The sequence below is a fragment of the Antechinus flavipes genome, chromosome 3 (assembly GCF_016432865.1).
Source record: "Antechinus flavipes isolate AdamAnt ecotype Samford, QLD, Australia chromosome 3, AdamAnt_v2, whole genome shotgun sequence".
In the NCBI taxonomy this organism is placed as follows: domain Eukaryota; kingdom Metazoa; phylum Chordata; class Mammalia; order Dasyuromorphia; family Dasyuridae; genus Antechinus; species Antechinus flavipes.
Window position 1 is genome coordinate 398,266,435 of NC_067400.1, and position 23,414 is coordinate 398,289,848.

General features: G+C 31.5%; 1 protein-coding gene across 12 annotated transcripts in view; it reads right to left on the reverse strand.

Moving 5' to 3' along the window:
• GULP1 (GULP PTB domain containing engulfment adaptor 1) overlaps positions 1–23,414 on the reverse strand; it is a 409,533-nt gene that overhangs the window by 157,746 nt on the left and 228,373 nt on the right. For all 12 annotated transcript variants that reach the window (XM_051986054.1, XM_051986044.1, XM_051986042.1 and 9 more), the window contains 2 exons: positions 12,692–12,767; positions 3,892–3,953 (listed from right to left, as the gene is read on the reverse strand). In XM_051986054.1, coding sequence (XP_051842014.1) covers positions 3,892–3,953; positions 12,692–12,719 — 90 coding nt within the window. In that variant the 5' untranslated portion in view covers positions 12,720–12,767. The remainder of the gene's footprint in view (positions 1–3,891; positions 3,954–12,691; positions 12,768–23,414) is intronic.

Consider the following 23,414-nt stretch of genomic DNA (forward strand, 5'->3'; position numbering starts at 1 on the left):
CTCCATGGGCTAATTATATTTATACTGTCAATAAGCACTGAGAATAAAACTAATGACACCTTTACAGAATAGTACATAATGCCTCTTAATTATTTAATATTGTTTTATAACTCATACAGGATCTGAAATGGGCATAGAATTAATGTTTAATGGAAATTTCATCAAATAGGATCTACTATAAAATAAAATAGTATATATCTACAAAATATTCTGAAAGCAAAATAAAACTACTTGAATGTTAAGAAGAAAGGGAAAGCTAATAATGTATTAAATGCTTATTATGTACCAGCTTTCTTAAAAATAAGATGCTTTCAAGAGTAACAGGGAAAAAAATAATTGCAAATTTCTCTAGATGTTACTTATATGTAATTAGTGAATTTTTCTCTATTTAATTTTGAATATATAATGAAACAAAAGATATAAATGTATGAAGGATACCAAATAAAAGAAGTCTAATAATTGATCTAATACTAATTCACTTATTCATCTAAATTTAAAATCTCGGGATTATCTTTGACTCCTTCCTTTCTCTCATTCCTCAATATCCTAGTAGCAGTAGAAAAAATCTTGTTAATTCTCTTACTGTTATTTCTCTCATATCCATCTCCATTTGTCCATTTCAATTTCTACTACTTGTTATACAACTATAGTTTTCAACAACTTATCCAATACCAGTCTCTTTTTTCTATTATGGATACTTCCTGATATTACCAAATTTATTTCCTAAAACACCATTCTGATTATGCCACTTCTTTGCTCTCAAACCTTCAATTGTTCCCTAATTCTCCAGGATACAAGTCATTCAAAAGGACCTGAATACTTAGTATTCCACTACACAGATCTTCTAGTGACCCAACACATTCTTTGCTTCTGTAACCTTCTTGGTTTTGTCATTCCTTTTTCTTCTACTTGAATCCACTACCACCTCTCCATTTCTACCTGTTGAAACTATACCCATGCTTCAATGTTCTACTCACAAGCCATGTTCTTTATAAAACTGTCCACTGTAGAGTCCTCAAAAGAGAAGCAATATTTCCTTTCTCTGAACTCTTATATCTTTCTATCTGTACCACTTTAACAAAATTTAGCAATCATGGTCTTGGACTACAATTGGTTATTTACCTGTCTTATGTTTCCCACTATCATAAAATCTTAGAATTGAAAGGAATGTTGAAGGCTTTCCAGAATAACCTATACGTAAAAATGCCCTCCTACACTATCTCTGATAATTGAGCATCGAGCCTTAACTTGAAGATATCTAATGAGGTGAGTCAACCAACTTTAATAGAACCCATTACATTAAAAAAAAAAAAAAAAAGATTGCAGCCCTGAAGTCAGGAGACCTGAGTTCAAATCTGGTCTCACACATTTAACACTTCCTGGCTGTGTGACTCTGGGCAAGTCACTTAATCCCAATTGCCTCAGGGGAAAAAATAGATTGTAATATCCTTGAGAAAAAGACCAGATTTGTGTTGCCTTTAAGACCTAGCACATCACTTTGACTATAGTAGGAACTTATTACAGGAAATTATTACAGGTCTGTCAAATTGACTCTGAAAGACTCTACTAAAATATGGCTCTCAGAGATATTAGAGAACTTTGTTGCCCCCAGTACAAAGAAATATCCACAAATTCAACCCAGAACAAATGCAAGCAAAAAGTCTTTTCTGAGGCCTACATGAACATTCCAATTTCTAGAAAGAAAGAACAGATTAAAAGACCTCTTCAAAATTCTAAGAACCTTTAAAGTTGTCTCATTACTTACATGGGAACCAGTTATAAGAAAATTTCAATGTGAGCTTGCAGGCCTGTGGTTGGATCATATGTTAAAGAGTATATGGTAAAATGGACAAATATCCTTATGTCTTTTAACATTTCACTGTTTCAATCACATATGCACTTAAAGTTAATTAACTTAAAAGTTAATTCCACTGTTCATCCCAATAAGTTGTTTAACTTAAAAGGCATAAAAACATCATCAATATATCAAACTATCAATTTTAGTGACTGGTAGATAATATAACTGGCAAATGAGTATTCATACTCCTTAAAGAATAATTCTCAAGTTCCAATTTCTGACTTTACATAACTTCATACTATCTGCAAAGAAAAACATCCATGGAAGAAATGGATAACGTTAGATCAACTCCAGTCATTCATTTAATTAAATCTTGCTTTAATCAAGGCAATCAATCTCTCTGTAAGCTTTGCAATAAAATTCAGATATCTTGTTGATTTCAGTTATCCTAGTTTCACATGCCCAGTCAGCAGGAAAAAAAATTATCTTGCTGCTAAGCACCATCTTGGAAGTAGTTTTGTCAGGACCAACCTTTAATGCCCCTGCTACCCAGTGCTGATTCAGATATTAGAACAGCATCTCTAGAAATTTTGTATCCAAACAGTATTGACTTTCTGGTTCCTGCTAAAAAACAAATGCTCATTTATCCTCTGAAAAAAAATTTCCAAAGCAAACCTCATCATTTTCTTTTCCCTAGCTTACTGATTCAACAGATAATATTCCTACAGCTTCCTACTGTTTTTGACCTCACTCCTATTATATCTTCAAAGGATTGCTGCACATGCTCTTTCTACTCAATCACATTTACTCAAACATCCCTTTAAAATCCCTTTCTCATTTCTTCTGCTTTGAAATTCACACATCTACATTAACCTGAAAAAATATTGTAGGCTTGGTGCCCACACAAACTTTCCAGAAAAGCACTTTTTCCACTCAGCAAAACTTTTGAAATAGAATTGTTTAAAGGTCCTGTTTACTCATGCTCTCAACTGCCAATAAACAAATGCTAATGCTTAGAGAAACTGGATATGGTTTCATCATTCAGAGCCTGGTCCATTAAAATGCAGTAACTTGAACAAACATGCCCCAGAAAAAACTCAGCGTTTCTTCTTTTTGGCTTATTCTCTTATTTTTCATTCCAGATATAATAAAATAGTCACAAATGTATATATTAAAAATATAGCAGTACTTTTTTCAAATGTCTAGTTCCCCTTCCTGTTTTCCCTGCAATAAATTAAAATGAAAACAAGGATAATATGTTAGTCATTCCATTTGTTATGGGGTAATAATAAGACAGAAGGCAGAATTCAAGATGGTGATCTGATCTGCCTTTAAAATCATTTTCAAGAAAATACATGTAACAGAGAGGACTGGCGAGACTTACATGAACTGATGCTAAGTGAAATGAGCAGAACCAGGAGATCATTATACACTTCGACAACGATATTGTATGAGGACATATTTTGATGGAAGTGGATTTCTTTGACAAAGAGACCTAACTGAGTTTCAATTGATAAATGACCGACAGAAGCAGCTACACCCAAAGAAAGAACACTGGGAAACGAATGTGAACTATCTGCATTTTTGTTTTTCTTCCCGGGTTATTTATACCTTCTGAATCCAATTCTCCCTATGCAACAAGAGAACTGTTCGGTTCTGCAAACATATATTGTATCTAGGATATACTGCAACATATCCAACATATAAAGGACTGCTTGCCATCTAGGGGAGGGGGTGGAGGGAGGGAGGGAAAAAAAATCGGAACAGAAACGAGTGTCAATATAAAGTAATTATTAAATAAAAATTTAAAAAAAAAATAAAGTCTCTTTGAGATACAAAAAAAAAAAAAAAAGAAAAAGAAAATACATGTAAGGGTGAAAACTTTACCAATTCTATTTTGAAGACACACATGTCTGAAGATTACTTATTGGGAGGGGCTAGAGTAAGAATGAACCTGTGATATAATTCATATGCTATAACCATTCAGATGTGTCTTTTTTAGGAAATGACTGTATAAAAATAATATTTTAAAAATAAAACTGAGTTATAATTTGTAACATAGTAAAACAAAGCAATATATGAAATGCTTTTACCTTTGCATTATAGGGAATATAGTGTTTCGATAAAGCCTCAGGAGTATGCATCCATGTTTTATCTGTAATGAAGAAAAGTAGCATTTGATTAAACATATATTGTCATTTTCATGTGTTTATAATTCGCAAAATAGCACGATAAGCATTGTTGCCCAAGTTAATTTATATACATAGCTCAACCCCTCCATTTTATAGATGAAACAATTTAAGATCAAGAAATATTAAGGGTTGTTCAAACTCAATACTCATAGGATCAGATGCAGAATTTGAATCCATGTCTTCTGACTCCAAAATTTAATTATTCACAATTAACTACTCAAAATATATAGCTGAATTCATTCTCTTTATTGAAGTCTTCCTTTTTTGTGTGAAATATGTTGAAAAAAAGGAATAAGACTAAGTAGTTTTCTGGAATATATGATCTTCCACAAGAATACAGCATCTCCTTAACTCCTTTTTTTTTTCTTCATGAGGAAGCAGGAACTTTCTTTCCCTATTCCTATTGCAGACTGTGCTATAATTGTAATTGTATTAGTTTTTATTTATAGTTCTACCTTCATGCTTGACCTTCCCTTTTTCTCTACTGACTTCCTTGGAAAAAGTAACATGACAGAAAGAAGTGAGTCAAGCACTCTGGTCTATTCTGCATAATGAAAAGGAAGTTAATCTCAGCTTCCCAAGTTACTATCAGGCAGGACCTTTCTGTACGTTACCTAGAAGGCTAAGGAGGAAAAAGTTGGTTGGGCAGTTTGAAAAAAATAAGTTATTGGATTTTTGAAACCTACAGAGAAATTAGAGGAGACCTCCCTGTACATTCCAAAGAATACCAAAGACTCCTTTTGGTGTGAAGCTCACAAAAGCTGAAACTTTTTTCTGATTTACTTTTTGGTTCCAGATTGGAACTTATAATTGATTTTCCCCAATCATACTGCTAACTATAGTGGTTAATATACATATTTCCAAGGGTACACCTAAGGTTAAAAAGATTGTCTAGGGTGGTACAGGAACATAACCCTGCATATGATATGTGATATGATTTCTATAGAGAAATGAGTTCCTGTTTCCATATAAATAGGCAAGGACCCTTCCTGATCTAAACTTGAATTTCACTCATAAATACATTCTGAAGAAAATGGCACTTGATAATGATTGCTGAACTATTATTAATGATAGTAACAACTAATATTCATGAAGATTGGTTTGAGTTCCTTGAATTTATATTGCCTGGCAGACATTATCTAATTGGATTTTTTTTCATAGTCATTAATAGATGGGGAAAATATCTAATTACATTAGACTAATCATATCAGTTAAGTAATTTAAACAAGTTTCTTTCATCCCCTGCATGTGTCACAGAATTTTTAAATGATACCCTCATATACAAGAAATACACATTATTGTTATTTCTACCCCACTGTGAATTAGATTATGCATTGACAGCATGAGTTAATTGCTTAATGAAATCAAAAATTTTAAACTATTAAAAACAATGCATTCTTGTAAAGTTTGATTTGAGAAATTAATTCTGTACAAACAACACTTACAAACTGACAAAATGACTGTAAGGGAAAATCCTGAATTTGGGCCTATGTGCTAGTATACAAATGATTTAAATATAGTATTAATCTCAAGTTTTCTTTAAAGATGATAAAAAGTTTGTGATTAAAATTATTACAGACCCATTGGAAGAATACTAAGACCAATTTTATACTTGAGAGTGGAAGATTAAATACTCAGAATAGAAGGATTCTAAAAGATCACTTAATGCACACACTCATTTTACAAATGGAGAAACAGAGGTTCAAAGAAGACAATAGATTGCTCAAAATTATTAGGATAAGGAATAATTATGATTTCAACATTATGGTTAGTCCCTTTTCAGAAACTCTAATCCTTAACACTTTATAATTTCTTGCAGCTAAAAAAAGCAAAGGAAAGTAGTTGGTAAACATTTATTGTGTGCCTGCTATGTACCAGGCACAATGATAAGTGTTGGAGATACAAAGTAAGGACAATCCCTACATAGAGAAGCAAAACAAAACAAAAACTGAGAAAAGACAATTTATCTCAGCCTTAGTAATAAATCACTTCATGTTCAGTTTATTTAGCTTCTCGAAAAGCATTTCAGTGAGTGATTAACTCTAAGGACTAATTTCAATGGATATACTTCAAAGACAAAATGTTAAGAACTTGGATTCTCTCAATGACACTAGATGTTTTTCTTGTGTCCTTTTCTATAGAGGACATATGCTATATTTTGAAACAAATATTCTGTATCTCCTTCATTTGTATTTAGTTTTGAATTTATTGTATATTTATATTAATATTTGGGATTTGAAATTTCAGTTAGTTATAAAAATTCAAACAAAATACACAGTGAAAGACTTGACTTGGGAGATGTTGGGAAACTATTTCATTTCCCCTGGCATCTTGGAGACACTTTGTTACCAAGAGCTAAGCCCCACAAACAAATTGTACGCTGAGCTGACATAACAACAATCCTTCACACTTTGTGGATGATCTCAGCTTTTGACAAAATATTGCTTTGACCAACAATAAGTATTCTCTGAGCTTGGAAAAGCACCTGCTGTATCCACGTTCTGGTCATAAAGCCCTGCTATGAATCAAACATGTCATCTTTTTTTCTGTTACCCTTCATTGTCAGCACTTCAGCTCACTGCACAGCCATTGGTATGAGGAGACATTTGGTCACATCAAAGCAGATGCCCCCAACTAGGGGAGGGGCTCTGGTACATGTGTCCTTGCTTGCAAGCTGTTTGTTTCACTCTGAGACCAAACTATAGACCAAACTATCTGATTCCTGACTCTTTTGTCTCTACTGTGCTCTGTTCATCTCTGGTCATCCACAGGTTACAGGCCAGTTCTGTCTGGTTGATATAATTAAACTTTCCTCTTCTCCTCCCTTTACAAGCAATGTTGCCCCTCAGCGTTGCAAAAAGTATTACTGCTTCTCTGAATTTGATAATTTATATTATTTCTGGGTAAGAAGATAATTTATGTCCTTCCATCTTCTGAGTTATTGAGAATTGGCTCTTTTGATTTTTAAAACAAAAAAAGATATTTTGGTGAAATTATCATAAATCTGCTATTGATAAAGATAGTATCTAGGCATTACAAAGTTGTTGTTTCATGATGACTTGCTGATAACCAAAACAATTATCTTAATATCTAATTAGAGATGGTCAGGTTACCATGGATACCCATAAAGGGATGTGCCCACATAGCCATTTGTAAAGTTGGGCCAAAAACATATCACAATGCTCTCCAAAGCTATTGAATAAATGGATTAATTATATATTCAGCAAATATGAGGTACTAAATCCACATTTCATTGTTCAGTTCTAATGCTTTCAATACAGATGTCAACTTCAAAACTGAAACAGCCATGAAAGGTGCCTAAAAAAAAAAAAAAAAACTATTTCTAAAATAAATCTTTATTGTGACCTTACCTTAGGTGTGTTCTAACAAAATAGGAGCTTAAAGAATAACTCTAGAATGGTCTTTTAAAAGTAAATAAAATGCTGACAAATAAGAAAAAAAAAATGAGATCTTCTTTTCTAATGATTTTTCCCTTGACATTTAAGACTTCTTAATATAGTAGCACCATCTCTTAGAAACACAGAACCAGGTCAGACAGGGATAATAAGAGGTTTTTTACCTTCATTCTGTAACATCTGTCTTTCTAATATTCAATATAGAAATATTTTTCTTCTAAATATTAACTTTTATAAAAAGACATTCCAAAACCTTGCTATATGTATTCTGGCACCTAACAACCTTGAGAATCTAAGGGAGAAACAAGGCCAGGTTGTTGAAATATGACCAATTTGAATGGGGAAAAAAAATCCATGAAATCGTATCTTCATATTGAATTTTAAAACTGCTAAGCCACACAAAAATCCCTTTCTGACAGCTGATGAGTTAAAAGAGAATAAAGCACAATTCATTAAATCAATTTAGCTCTATTTATTTGAATGTTGTGCTTAATGGTTTGCTATTAGATTCATTTTTGATGTGATGAATAGAATATGTGACAAAGACAGAATCAGAAAGATAAATAGCTAATATTAAAGCTGAAGCTACATAACAACCAAATGCATTAAATTTTAACATTGTGTTTTTTAACTAACAAATTGTTAGTGATTAAAGTAATTTGTTCAGTAGATTTTTTTTCAAAGTTCTCCAAATGAAATCAGTAGTAATATATTTAATGCCTTTTAGTGAAGCATTTGGTTGAAAAAAATAAATAAAACAAGTACCTGGCAACATTAATTAAAGAGAGTAGGTTTAATGGCATAACAAATTCAGATAACCAAAATAGCAATTGAGACATTTGATATGCTATATTGACAATTATTTTGTAGATCAGATGGTCTTTTTCTTTCAACTTAAATACACTACATTATTTAGCAATAAATGCATTATATAATTAAATAAGGACATTTAAAATATATTAATGTGGCCATCCAATGTTGGAAGCAAGACTAATCTATATATTTTATGAATGAGAAGTTTGCACATATCATATGCTTATAACATTCACTGAAGATAACATTATATTCCCTAGGTATATAAAATTATGGCTTCAGATAATTAGCACATATTCTCTAGTAAAGTGAAAAGCAAAAGCATTTAAATAGATTCTCCTTTTCAAGCTATGGTAAAATTTCTCCTTCTTAAGTTATAGTTAAATCAGACCATTACTGGTTTAACCAGAAACTGGAAGATATTTCAATTCATTTCAGATTCAGATTACCTGCCAGAACTATAACAGAGTTCACTGATAACCCCAATGTTAAACTTCTAGTTAAAGGCCAAATTCATCACATATCAAATTGTTCAATGAATTCCTCATGAAAGCCTTTAATACTTAGTAATGATGTTTAGCTCAGAGTTGGGAGAATGAGAGAAGTTAGGGAATACATACATACAAATTTATACACTTGAGGAAATGTCATTTCAGAAAATAAGGAGTGAATTTGTTTTTAAGCCATACCATATTGTTTCCAATCTCCTTATCTTCCTCTATTAGAGTGAAGAACCAAAGTTGTACATATAATAGACATGGGTAAATGATCTTAAAGGCTCAATTTCTGAGAAAATGTATACAATGAAAGGTTCTAATGAGCCTTTAACATACACTTTAACCTTTAACATAATACCCTAATGGCACAGGACATGACTCCTTTTAGGAAAAGAAATTTAATTCATATCTTTATATATTGGGCAATTCCTAAAATACCTATTTCCCATTTCCCTTATATACAGGAAGTCACCTAGCAATAGCCAGTGTACACAGGAATTCCGTCTTGACTTTGACACCAACTATTTAGTACAATTTACCTTCTCTTTTTTCTGTCTCCCTTTATTCAATAGAAGTAGGATCACTAAATTTAAAGTCAGAAAACATAACTCTGTCTCTGTGACCAATGCAAGCTATTTAACCAGTCTGGGGCTCAGATTTCTTATTTCTAAAATGAGAAAGTTAGACAAGAAAATCTCTAACACCTTTTCCTGTTTGAAATCCTATGACCTGAATGATTTTCACCTCAGTCCTAGACCAGTTGATATGGCTATGGCAGGACTGATGGTGACTGAAGTTTATAGGGAATAAAATGAGAAGATGTCTGTGCAATATTGCTATTGTTTTCCTAGCTTTAAACACAGGTCTATTGCTAAGTCATCATTCTTCTCTATTTTCACAGAAGCCACATTATACTATTTATCCCAGGTTCCTGCTCCTATCCTAGCTCCCATGGCCAAAGCCCTGAAAGGCTGAACAAGGTTTTTCTTCAGAAATGTAAATTAGTCTTATTTCAGTCCTTTGTTTAAAAAAAAAAAAAGCAAATAGCCATTTAACACTAATGGATGACTGATTCTTAGTGGTCTAAAATGGAGGAGGGGTAATTTAAGAGATGGGGAAGGGAACAGGAAAGGGTCCTTTTAAACCCTGTCAGTTTTTCTTTTTTGCTAACAGCAAGTTAGGGGCAGGAGGAAAGTTTGACGGATGGCCTATTTGGGAAAGCCTTTAAAAAAATAGAGCCCTTTATGTGAAACTGAATTTGGTTGTATTCTATTCCACAGTAGTCCAGGGAATAAAAGAGAGCCTGGTCAGAAGCCACAGTACTGGCAGGCCAGTGGGATAGGGAGATAGATGTGATCTGGTATCTCAAACTAGAATCCTAAATTAATTTTCCCATGAAAACTCTGTTAAATGTGGTCAATGAAGATTTCAGAGGCATTGCAGATTTTTGTGAACTATTCTAGAATTTACTAACACATGCATAAATTAATTCCATGGAAAAATCCATCCCAAGTTTTCACATAACTGCCTACCTCCTCCCCTTACACACACACACACACACACACACACACACACACACACACACACATTTTCTAAGACAACTTGTTTACATGTTGAGGTGTGTCTGCATTTGTTCATGGTATTAATAGAAATTATATCTGAACAGTAGCTTCCTAAACTACAAAATACTTTTGCAAAAGTGAGCTATTGTTATGCTTAAATCTTTATGTAAACCATATTAATTAATAAATTAAATAAATTAAGTAAGTTAAAATTACTTTTAAATCAATAATTGAAAGTAAATAATAAACTTGACAGCTTTATTCCGTTCTAAATATTTTGTCAACATACAAAGTATACCTCTATACTAGGTACCTCCCGTTTTTTAATTTCTTCACCAAAATCTTAAGATTTAAATGAAATGATTAACTTTCCTATGATAAAGAATTTTTTTTTAAATGATCTGATTTGTAGTGGAAAGACACTGGCTCTGCAGTGAAAGGATCTAATTTTAATCCCACTTCTAAGAGAGGGTAAAAAGGGTGGGGGAAATCACATGATAATTTCATTATATATATATATATATATATATATATATATATATATATATATGTAATAGCAAGTTGTACATAGTAGGTACATAGTAGGTTTGCAGTTACTTTTTTTTTTCTATTCCACTACTATGGGAATGCTTGTTTTATTTCTTAAATTCAGAATAAAATACTTTGGGCAAATTGTTAATACCCCTAAATTCCTCTATCTTAATCTGTAAATTGAAAGAGTTGAAGTGGAAGGTCCCTTCCATAATCCTCTGTTTCCATGATTTTAAAAATCAGTTGATAAAACTTTTATTAATTGTCTAGCACGAAATAGGCATGGTGTTAAGAGTCTGAATATTTTGATATTCTTTAAATTCTAGGATCCTTTGCATAATTTATTTAATCTGTATAAATTACAGAAGACACTTTCCCAGGTATTGATATTTGATTTTCTTTTTTTTCTTTTCCCCTTTAAAATTATTGATGATTTCTTATATTTATGGACTGATTTTTTTTAAATCACAGGAATATATTTTTATAGATACTAAACAAATTGTAGTATGTAATCAATAATGACATATATGAGAGACTTCTTAAGGTAGATCATTAAAGATATGTAGTAAGAATAACATATAACAACTGAGTATTGCAAATGTTACACTGGTATTTGGGAAATGGTAAAATTATCTAAAAAAAAAAAATTGCAGGGATTGGATCATTTCTCCATGACTTACAGAAAGACAAAGAACTATAGCAAATTACAATGATGGAGTACTATCACTTTCACCCATGAAAGGTTATACTTTGTTGTTCTCGACGAGAACCAAGACATCAAGAAGGAGATCTCATGATTTGCAAGTGAATTGGATTTAAGTGAGGGAAGAAAATACCAAGTCACTTCACTCTTCTTCAGCTACCTGAATACAGTGGCAAGATATAGATCAGGATGACAGGAGACGACCCTGAATGAAGTAGGAGACCTTAGCCTTTTTAACTTAAGGTCTTTCCCAGGTTTCAGTCTGACTGAGGAAATGGCCATTTAGTAAAGAATGGTCTCTTTTACCTAGTCCAAAAAAAAAGGGGGGGGGGGGGAGAAGACTCTACACTGAAAGACTGATTGATATATAAGATATTTTGAATGTACTGATTGAGATATGAGAAACACCTTTAGTAAGCAACATTCTGAAATATCCTGCCTGTATTTCCAAAGAGAAGTTTTCTATGATAGCAAGTAATATTAAAATATAAATCCATACAATTAGGCAAATATTTTCAGAACCTTAAAATCATCTTGAATGTTCTACCTGGATAATATTTACTTTGCCTTGCTTTTAAATGACTGGTCTCTTCCTTTATTTAGCTCTTCAACTATTCTCAGTCAACTTCCTTAAGCATACTCTTACAGAAAAGACTAATTTAAAAGGCAATGTCAATTATAGTACTAGACTCTTCTTGTCAACTTGGCATTTAACATATTTTACAGAAAAGGATGCAATAGTAGAATTATCTGGACTCTGGGTGGTATGGCAAAGTTAGTAGGTAGAAAGAGAAAAGTAACAAAAGAGAAACTGGACAGAATCCAATATACTCTTTGATTCTCTAGGGGAGACTGAAGAAATGCAAATATTTGATTTCTCTTTAACCTATCAGCTTGCAAACTATGGCCTTAGAATAGCCACAGACTGAGTATACTTGGACTTTTCCTTACCACAGATACAGCACACCAAGGAAGAAATTTAGAAAATATATAAATTTTCATTTTCTATTATGACTTAGAGGCTGAAAAATTTTAAAGGTAAAATTCTTAGTCTTAATTCTAGTGTTAAATATTAATTTTCAAGTTAACTGAAAGTTTTTAAATTCAGTTTTAATAGAAATTATATCCACAACATTAATAAAAAAACACAACTATAATTTATCTCTTCATATCATTTACCTTTCTTCCTGCTAAAAGCACGATTCATGATGATGAGCCACAGCCAAATAAATGCTTGATTTTCTTTTACTTTACCCTAAAAAGAAAAAAAGGAGGAAAGAATCATTAAAAACACAAATATATCATTGTTATAGATAAAATAAATTTGAATTTTAAGGATTTTCATCACATAAAAAGCAAGTCTCTAAATTTTTTTCTTCTGCCACAAGAGAAGAGATTTAGCTGAGCTCAACTTCAACTATTATTGACCAAGATGATGGGTAGTAGAATCATCTAACAGCAAATCCTCACAAGCTGCTTAATGTTTAAATCCCCAAATCCTGGGATAGAAACACTATAGCACAATCTAACCTCAAATCTATGAATAGATAAGACATGACTTCTTTCCTCCTAGGTTTTTATTCATGGTAGGTATTTTAGCAGAGCTATATTGACATTAATAATCTTGGTTGAAAAGAAGGTACTTTGATTTGTACTAATGTCAATAAAGAATCTTTTAGAGACACAAAAGCCATAATAATAAGGGTGAGCAGTCCTGTTTTCATAACTGACTGAGAATTAAAGAATTATGAAAGATTCGAAAAGATAGGTCCCTACAATATATCATTTTACAGTGTTTTCACAAATAAAAGTTAATCCATAACATATACCTGGGGGACTGGAGGGGGTTGGGGCTTACTAGCACAACTCCAGATTATACAGCAACTTTCTTCTGGAATTTAAGAGTAAATTCTAACTATGTCACTGTGAGGTTGTTATAGCAACCTTACAATAGAGATTGGGAAAAGACCTGTGATTTCATTAGTGTAAGGAATTCTAAGATAAGGAAACTCCCACTACCAATTCAAATTAACACTTTCTCTGCAACTGACAGCTTCAGAGATCAGCCTAGAGCATAAAAACTTAAATAACTTTCCTAGAATCACACAGTCATTATATATAGAAGTAGAACTAGAATGTACACTTCTTGCCTTCAGGGTCAGTCTTTATCCATTACACAGCACTTTCTCATTGGTCTCACTCTATAACCAGCAGGTTTCTCATTTGTTCTACACTAAGGCTGAAAAAACTTAAATGACTTAAAAGTTTTGTTGTTCTTCAGTCACATGTCCACTTCTTTGTGATCCCGTTTGGTGTTTTCTTGACAAAAATACTGAAGTGGTTTGCTATTTCCTTCTCCAGCTAATTTTATAGTTGAGAAAATTGAAGCAAACAAGATTAAATGATTTGCCCAGGATTACCCAACTAACAAATGTCTAAGGCCATATTAGAATTCAGGAAGTTAAGTCTTCCTGACTCTAGCTGTCCCCTATTTAAGTTTTAGAATATGGAATAAAGTTAGTCCAGATTTGAAAAATAATGCAGTTCAACTTCCTCTTTTTTTTGATAAGGCAAGAGAACCATTTTATATGTGACATCACAAACATAAATAATTTAACATTCTCATTTTTTTTTCCTATTCTGAGAACTCTGTGCCACACACACACACACACACACACACACACACACACACACACACACACACACACCCATGAATAATATTCTATTTCTTGGGTAGTTTCCTCATCTGCTTCTATATGGTTCTATGGGTCTTTCTAGCTCTAGCAACCTGGGAATCTAGGACTCATTGATAAAAATAAATCCTAATCTAGTTTATTACACTATCATACCCTGGGGGAAAAAAACTCACAATAACAGTGAGAATTTACTCTGAAATCCCACAAGAAAATTATTGTAGACATTTAAGCTGTGCCCTCTACACATCTTCAGGAACTAGGCCAGGGATGGAAAACAGAAGGTTCACAAAATCATTTGGTCTGGCCCTAACAAGGCAATTTCAGGTAATGATAGCTGAAAGTTTGGTACTTCCACCTCCCACTGCTTGAGTTTTTAAGTTGACAATTTTGTATGCTCTGTGAATGCTCTTATCCAAATGGTCCTTGGTAGAAAAAAAAGTTCCCCATCTCTGACCTAGACTATGGCACTATACGCAAAACTACCTATGATACAAGATCTTAGTATCACAGATCCAAAGCTCTAGAGATCAAAGGGAGCATCGATTCTAAACTTCCCTTCTCTCCCATGTGACACCTAAAGAAAATGAGGCACTAAGAGTACAACCAGCTGCCCCAGATGACACTGGTTATAAGTAATGGAGCAGGGGTTCCAAACTAGATCTTTTCATTCCACACCGAATGTGCTTTTCACTATATTAGGACTTTTAGTGCTTTCAGAACCATGAGATTTAGATATATGGAGAATCGAATTAATTTTTGTTCTCGCTGGCAATCAAAATAAGCTAGTATATCCTGAGAAATTATTGAGGGTGGCTAAGGGTACATTAAATAGGGCCTACTGTCATTCTCCTGAGTTCAAACCTGGATTTAGACACTAACTAGCTAGGTGATTGGGCAAGTCACTTAATCATGTTTGCTTTAATTTTCTTATCTATAAAATGAGCTGGAGAAGGAAATGGCAATCCCATCCAATACCTCTGTCAACAAAATTCCTAATGGAATCACAAAGAGTCAGACATGACTGAAAACAACTGAATAACAAGAAATTATTACAATATCAAATGCTAAACTGATTTTTATAATTTTCAAGCAAGACAAAAAACTCTACAACTCAATTTTTCATAATTCTAAACTTTGATTAATCATTTAAATATCATAAGTGACATGATAATTGTATGTGTTTATTTCTTTACTAAACAGATTATAAAGTAAAGGACAATCATGGTATATTTGCTATCTCATTTGTTGCTCCTTTCTAAGGTGTAAGAGATTGTTTATACTTTTATTACTGAAATGTAAAATGTTAAAGCACTAAGAAAAATAAATACTTTTTAAACTTTAATAATAAATTATCTGTGAAGATAAAAAATATTCAACCTATAATATAGTGTGTCCAATGATTAATATCATAAGCATATTGCCCATATGATATATTTACTCATTTTTTCTTAAATGAATTTATAAAGCCTCTAGAAATTTACTAGAATGACTGCATAAAAATAAAGTCATTGCCACTTTTAACTAAGCCATGCTTGCATTGTAAGATGTCAAGTATTAAAAAAAAAAAAAATGGGCTTTTACTTTTCTGATCAATTCCAAAGGAAGGCACATTTTCTCCTTTAATTGGAATGGATATCGTTTTGATTTATGTTGAAATTCCAGCCTATTAGCCTTTATTACTGTACTCACCATAAATTCACATGGCAATTAAAATACTGCAGTTCTATTAATCTAAAAACTTTATGATAAAAATCATTATAGGAGTAGGGTCACTATAATTTGTGTCCTTGCATGTATACTCCCAAAGGAAAATTAAAAGTTAACTGAAACACATAGTAATATTACAGGTAATAATTTTTAATAATTCTTTACTTTTCTGTAAACACAAAAAAGAGTCTCCATTCATCATATCATATTTTATTCATTTTCTCCTTATTGGTAAGTTTATATTCTTTGCAAAAGATTGTTTAAGACTACATTTAAAATCAGACATACCTAGAATGAACATATTCTCTATTCAAAACAGAAAAAAAAAACTTTTCATTTTTTTTTTTAATTTAAAGAAAATGAGCCGCTGAAAAGGTAGGCAGTTGCCCAGGATTATATCACTAATAAGTAATGAAGCAGGGATTCCCACCTGAGTCTTTTCATTCCACATCCAATATTCTTTTCACTATATTAAAACTTCTCCTACTTTTAAAATCATTAGATTGAGATATGGAAATGTAAGAAAAAATGTATGTATGTATGTATGAGAGATCAAAGAGGGCATCTATCCCAATGCTCTCATCTCCATTTTATACCTATATATAAAAAATGGTCTTTTTGGAAACTTTGTTTTGTTTTGTTTCACTGACTGCTAATCATAATATTAAAGAACCAAGCAAATGGTAATATCAAAATTGTTGACCTAGTAACATCAATTTAATATTAGAATTCAACAGAATTAAAGTACAACTTATTTTTAAAAATCCATAATCTTTTTAAAATTAGCATCCCAAATTCAGAATATATAGTAATCCCCCAAATTTTAACATTAGTATCTAAACAATTAAAATCACAACTATTTTCAATGATTCCAGAATATAAAACAGGAAGAATATTATATAAATAGAAAAATAATATAATTTCATTAGATAGAAACAACATAACACTTAAGCACTAAACCATAACAGAAATTATATTGGGTATAAATGTGTGTGATTTATGTGTGTATATATAAAAGTTGATGTGATCATCTCTTTATTCATGTTGTTACAACAGCAAGTTATTAAATGTTAACTCGATAAATTAGGGTAAATTTTTACCATGCAAATTTAACATTGCCTACATTCAAATTCAATGGAAATTCAATGGGAAAAGGTAATGATTCTTCTGTTATTAATTTTTATTATCCAATATTATAAATCAATATATCAAAATGAATCCCCCAATCTTTATAAAATAAATGTGATGGAGCAAGGAGTTGCATAATGATATTTTCATGCATTGTAATCAGGTGTCCAAGTCCTTTTAACTTTAACACTGCTTTTACAATGCAATAAGATAGAAGACTGAAATGAAAACCCATGACATGAAGTATTTGGTTTTGGGTTCCATTTTTATTTTTAAAAGATTGCCTTTGAAATAAGATTTTCCTGGAAACTTAACAAGATCCAACTAAAGCTGTAAAACATTGTCCTCATTAATACAAAAGATAAATCACTAAGAAACCTATCTGCCCAGCTCAGGCTTACAAATGAAATTAAAACAATGGAACAGAAGTTATCGTTATAGGAAGAGAAACAAGGTGATCATAAAATGATAGATTCCAGGAAAGCTAGGTAAAAAATATGTTTAATCTCCCCAGGCTTTTTGATGTATTTTCTTTAATGTGCAAGGCACTAAAGGTATTTACTAACTAGAAACATGCTGGGCATTTTAGAGATATATTTCAGACTACCTCTTAGTACAACAGAGCAGTGACTTACAATGCAGCTTTACCAAATCATTGCATTAAAGACACATATTTTTTCCATTCCGGAAAAATTAAGGCTCTTTTTTTGGATCATTCTTTTCTTGATTTTATTAATGTCTGCTGAAAAAAGATATTACACTTTAGGACTCACAAACTATGAGACATTACATCATACTTTTATTTATTTATTTTAACTTTGCAAGGGTCTCTGCTTTTGTAGCTAAGGAATACCTGAGGCTTGCCAAGAAAAGCTGTCCATATATACGTTCACATATTTCAAATGAAGAAATTTCCATACATATAAGTGGAAATGGACAGTGAAAAAGAAGTAATATAATCAGGTAAAGAAAACAAGGTCCACTATTTGCTGGGTAATACTATTGAGTTTTTGGCTCACATGGCAAAATGAAAAAGTAAAATTAAGATCATTTCCTCCAAGAAATACATCTGTCTAAAATAGAAAACAATGTGACTACATAAAGAGAACATGGAAATATCAGCAGCATTGAAACTTTCTTGAGGCAAAAACCTAATCACTTCCCTTAAAAGTACCAAAGGTGGCAAAGCTTGCAGTTTGGCTTAACTTCTGAATTCAGGAACTTAGTATGCAGAAATGAGTAATAGAAGAAAATTATTAATATGATGAAGAAATATTACAATTTAGGAAAGGGAATAGATTCATTTACAAATGATGGAGATTTAAAAGAAGAACAATAATAAAAAAACAAGAATAATAAATTAAATATTTAATAAAATAAAATTAAATATTTTAAAGAAAAGAAGCCTAAAAAATAAAGCCAAAAGAGTTATTTTGTAAAGTATAAACAGAGCCTGACAAAAAGATTGGAATGAGTATAAAAATTTATATCTAAGAGTAAATGGAACAAGTAAGACAAAAGATAGCTAATTAAATGATAGATTTTTAAGGAAAATCTAGAAGAATAAGCAAGTTAGAATACCAGTGGGAAACTTGCCCCAGGTAGTAGATTCATCAAAAAGGAGAATGGAGCAATTAGAGCTAAGTGACATAATGGTAATAGAACACTGAAAATTTAGAAAAGCATTAAATAACTACAATTTAAAAATATTGGCCTGGAAAACAATGTAAGGAGAAACAATTTAAAAGTCATTGGACTCTCCTGAAGATTGATTATAAAAGATACTTTCTACCTGTTAGCATGGAGTGTAATGTTCTAGAGATGGAAATGTACATTTTCATACCTGACCAATATAGGATTTTTTTCCCGATTATACTTACTTTTTATAAGAAAGAACTTTTTATTTTACTTTTTGTGAAGGACGGTGAAAGCAGAATGGGATTAATTTGATGGAAATTTTTAAAAAAGAAAGACCATGAATGAAAGAAGGAAATTAAGATGACTCAGGAAAAGCAGGGAAGTGTTAATGTTTCTGTTTTTCAGTCATTTTAAATTGCATTTAATTGTTCATGATCCCATTTAGGGTTTCCCTAGCAAAGTTACTAGAGTAGATTATCATTTCTTTCTCCAGCTCATTTTACAGATGAGGCAAAACAGGGACAAATAAGATTAAGTGACTTGACCAGATGTCACACAGCCACTAAGTATCTGAGGACAGATTTGAGTCCAGGAAGATGAGCCTTCCTGTTTCCAATCCAGAATTCTATATATTACTCCACTTAGCCACAGTGTTGATACTATTGTGCTAAATGTAATATATATATATATATATGTGTGTGTGTGTGTGTGTGTGTGTGTGTGTACACATGTATACATGTATATACATGTATACACATGTGTATATGTATATATATATATATATATATATATATATATATATATATATATAGTATCAGTAGACACGCTGGGCCCATATTTGCATTCAAATCCTTCTAACTCAAGGACTGACACTCTATTTACTGCATCACCTAACTACCCATATAATGTTTCAAGATACTGTAAAAGGGAAAAGTAGAAATACAAAAAACCTCCTAATCACATCTTGAAAGAAAGCTCAAATTGAAAATATCCAGAAAGTTCAGCAACAGAATCAGATTTTTCTGGGTCATTAAAAAAAATTTCTCAAAAGGGTATGCTAGGAGACTTTATTAAAAAAAATACTTAGTCTCAGAAGTATTTACAATTGAATTTTTATTCAAGACAATGAGAGTTTAAGTGACTTGCCTAGTACAATTGAATTTCATCAAACACTCAAAGGACCGTTAATTTTAATATGATAGAAATTATTTGGAAAAACAGAAAAGTAAGACATTTTATAAAACTTTTGAAACAAATGTGATATTAATTTTTTAAAAAAGCAAACATAAAGTTTATTTACAAAGAACATAAGTTCTTTTAAGTGCAAACAAACAATACTTTATTCTGTGCTTATCTTAAAGGAAAGGAAAGCTTGAGAAATGGTAAATGAAAATGCAAAAGAGGAAAACTTGCCAAGAATAATTCTTCAAAAATGAAATAATCCTTTAATAAAAGAAAACTTGAATATTTCTAATGAAAACGAAAAGATTTGGGAAGGTCTTTGAAATACCAACATAGGAGACAAAAGAAAAATACAAAGATAAATACATTAAAACCATTTTAAGGGACTAAGTGATGATCAAGTATTTATGTTGTAATGAGAGAGCAAAAGACACCTTTCCTTTAAAAACCCCATCATTTTTAAGAGTCATAGTCAGAATACAGAAACATAATTGTAGAGCCTGGCTGTGGTTTTGCTTTGTTTTTTCCTGGTTTGTTTGATCTAAAATGAAAGAGAACGTATTACATTTCAGAAAACTGGGGGGTGAGGGGAAGCAAAGAATTTATAATTTCTCAAAAGGGTATGCTAGGAGACTTTATTAAAAAAAATACTTAGTCTCAGAAGTATTTACAATTGAATTTTTATTCAAGACAATGAGAGTTTAAGTGACTTGCCTAGTACAATTGAATTTCATCAAACACTCAAAGGACCGTTAATTTTAATATGATAGAAATTATTTGGAAAAACAGAAAAGTAAGACATTTTATAAAACTCTTTTGAAACAAATGTGATATTAATTTTTTAAAAAAGAAGGAAAGAGAGTATTTAAGGGAAATATAGTCCAATATAACTATGATCATCTATGAAGAAATGCTCAATAAAATTTTAGTCAAGGAGCTATTGAAATAATAATCATTGTATAGTGGTACTGTATTTTAATTATATAAAAATTCAATGTTGCTTCAACATCAAGGAGATAAACATAATAGATCATGCATAATTAAAAACAATATGAATCATGATTATATCAATAGTTACAGAAATAGATTCTAAGGAAATATAAAAAATTTATGTTAAAAACATAAAAAGACATAGAAATATTATTTTCTATTATGATAAATTTAAAACCAAGAACTAACATTATATATAATAGAGAAATGTTTTTCCAATAAAAGCAAGAGTAAACCAAGGATGTTCATTGTTACCATTATTATTTTTATACTCCTAGAAATGCCAATTATTGCAAATTTGAAGAAATTAAGGGAATGAACACAAAGAAAAGGAAAATCATGCTATTTTATGTAATATACTGTTTCACTTAGAGAATATTAGAGATTTAACTAAAATTAACTGAATTCATGATTTTGGAAATAAAACCAAAGAAATCATTGTTTTTTATGGACAAATAAATTAATGAGATTCAGCAAACTGATACAAAAAAGTTTAATAACAATATCTAACGACAGAGGACTTTATAGGAAAAAATACTTTTTTACTTAAAAAGATATTTGAGTATTAGAATAGAATTGTTTGTGATTGACCTATCTTGATAGAATAAAAAGGACAATACTACCTAGAGTAATTCCAGATTTAATATCATAACAATCAAAATACAAAAGAGATAATTTATAATGCTAGATAGTAATAAATTTCATCTGGCTAAACAAAAGGTCACAAGGGAAATAATAATTTAAAAGATGGATGGAAGGAGGCCAATTTCTTTAATAAAGTTCTGAAACAAACTAAAAGGTAACTGGCACAAATATATAAGAGCAAAATACTGTTTTCTAGTAGAGAAATGGTCAAAAATGTTGAAATAAGATATTTTTAAAAGTAAATGAAGACCATCAATAATTATATGAAAAAATGTTCCAAAATCATTAATAAGAAATAAAATAATTCCCAACAACTCTCATCACACATATGACACTGGCAAGGATAAATGGTAGTTACTGAAGAAAGCATCAAAGGAGAGGAACAAAAATGTACTAACCACTCTGGAAAGGAATTTTGATCTTACTACTAAACGCACATATATCTCTAAACGGTTAAAGAAAGAGGAAAAGGACCAGTATGAACTAAAATAGCAGTTACCTACTGATTTGGGAATAGTGGGAGAAATTATGACATATGAATATAATGGAATAATTTTGAGCTATAAGAACTTCCAAATATAAAAATAAGAATAGGTAAGGAAGAAGGGAGAGAGGGAGGGAGGCAAAGAAGGAGGGAAGGAGGGAGAGATAGAGAGAGGGAGGAAAGGAAGGAAGGAAGAAAAGAAGGAAGAAGAAAGGACGGAAGGAATGTAGCAAACTTGCATAAATGGATACAAACTAGGAGTAGGACTATGACTAACATAATAGAAACAACTGAAAATTTTTTATCAGTGCTATAGTCATGACTTCAGAATGTGGGTGATGAATCATAAATCCCAACTCCTGGCAAGGGGGTTATGTATTAGTGTCAAAGAATGAAATATGGTCAATGGTAACATAATGTTTATTTTGTTTTGCTATATTTATTTGTTACAAAGCAAAGCTGTTTGTAAAGTGGAAAATTCAGATAGGACAGTTTTGTTACTACCATGCTAAATTTAATATGAATTTTTTTAAATTGTATATAGTGAGGAAAGTTGAGAAGGCAACACTTTCTGCCTCTTTCAGTGGGGTATGAAAAAGTTCCTTCATTAAATATCTGATATATTTAGAGGACAGTCTGTCATTATCTTGTTGAAGGATTAGCCACTCTTCAGCTGACACTTTAAATGCTGCTCAATTCTACTACAAACACTAAGGAATCACTCAAAATAAGAGAAATACTACTAGTTGAAGAAGTTCTATCTGGCCATCCAAAAGAGTGCTAGCTCATAAGAAAGGATTACTTTTTTGTCTTTTTCATATATCATAACATTGCCAGGAAGAGATAGGCAGCAAAATAACACATTCAAAAGGAGATTGAGTTCAAAGGGAAGTAGAATCCAATGATCCAGCTGAAGAGTTAAGTTGTGGAGAAGCTCCGCAACATAGTAATGTGTGCAGCACATATTACATGTCTTGGGGAAAGCATCAGGAGGACATCATGAGGAGACTGAATTTGTGATTCTATATCATAAAAGGGATGCCTTATCTTAACTACCTAAGTGTATGTCTTTTCTACTAGTAAACTCTATGTGTATGTCCTCCTTTACCACTGCAGTGCTCTATGTATTTGTGGGAGAGACAGGTTTATGTGAGAAAATTTTCTTATTACTGTCACCTAAGTAGCATGTATTTTGAGATAATTGTGTGAACTATTAAAAGTGGATATACTACTCAAGGTACATACTTCATATTTTAGGGATGTAGAAGTAGAAAGTACTTTGAAATAGACAAGATTATCTCCTGGGGAGACAAGACACAAGAAGTCAAAGAGGACAGACATAAAAGAATGTTATGTGTATGGAACAAAGGTTAAATCTTATAATATCCTGTTTTCTTCTTTGTATATGATAATGTTTATCTGTAAAGATGTG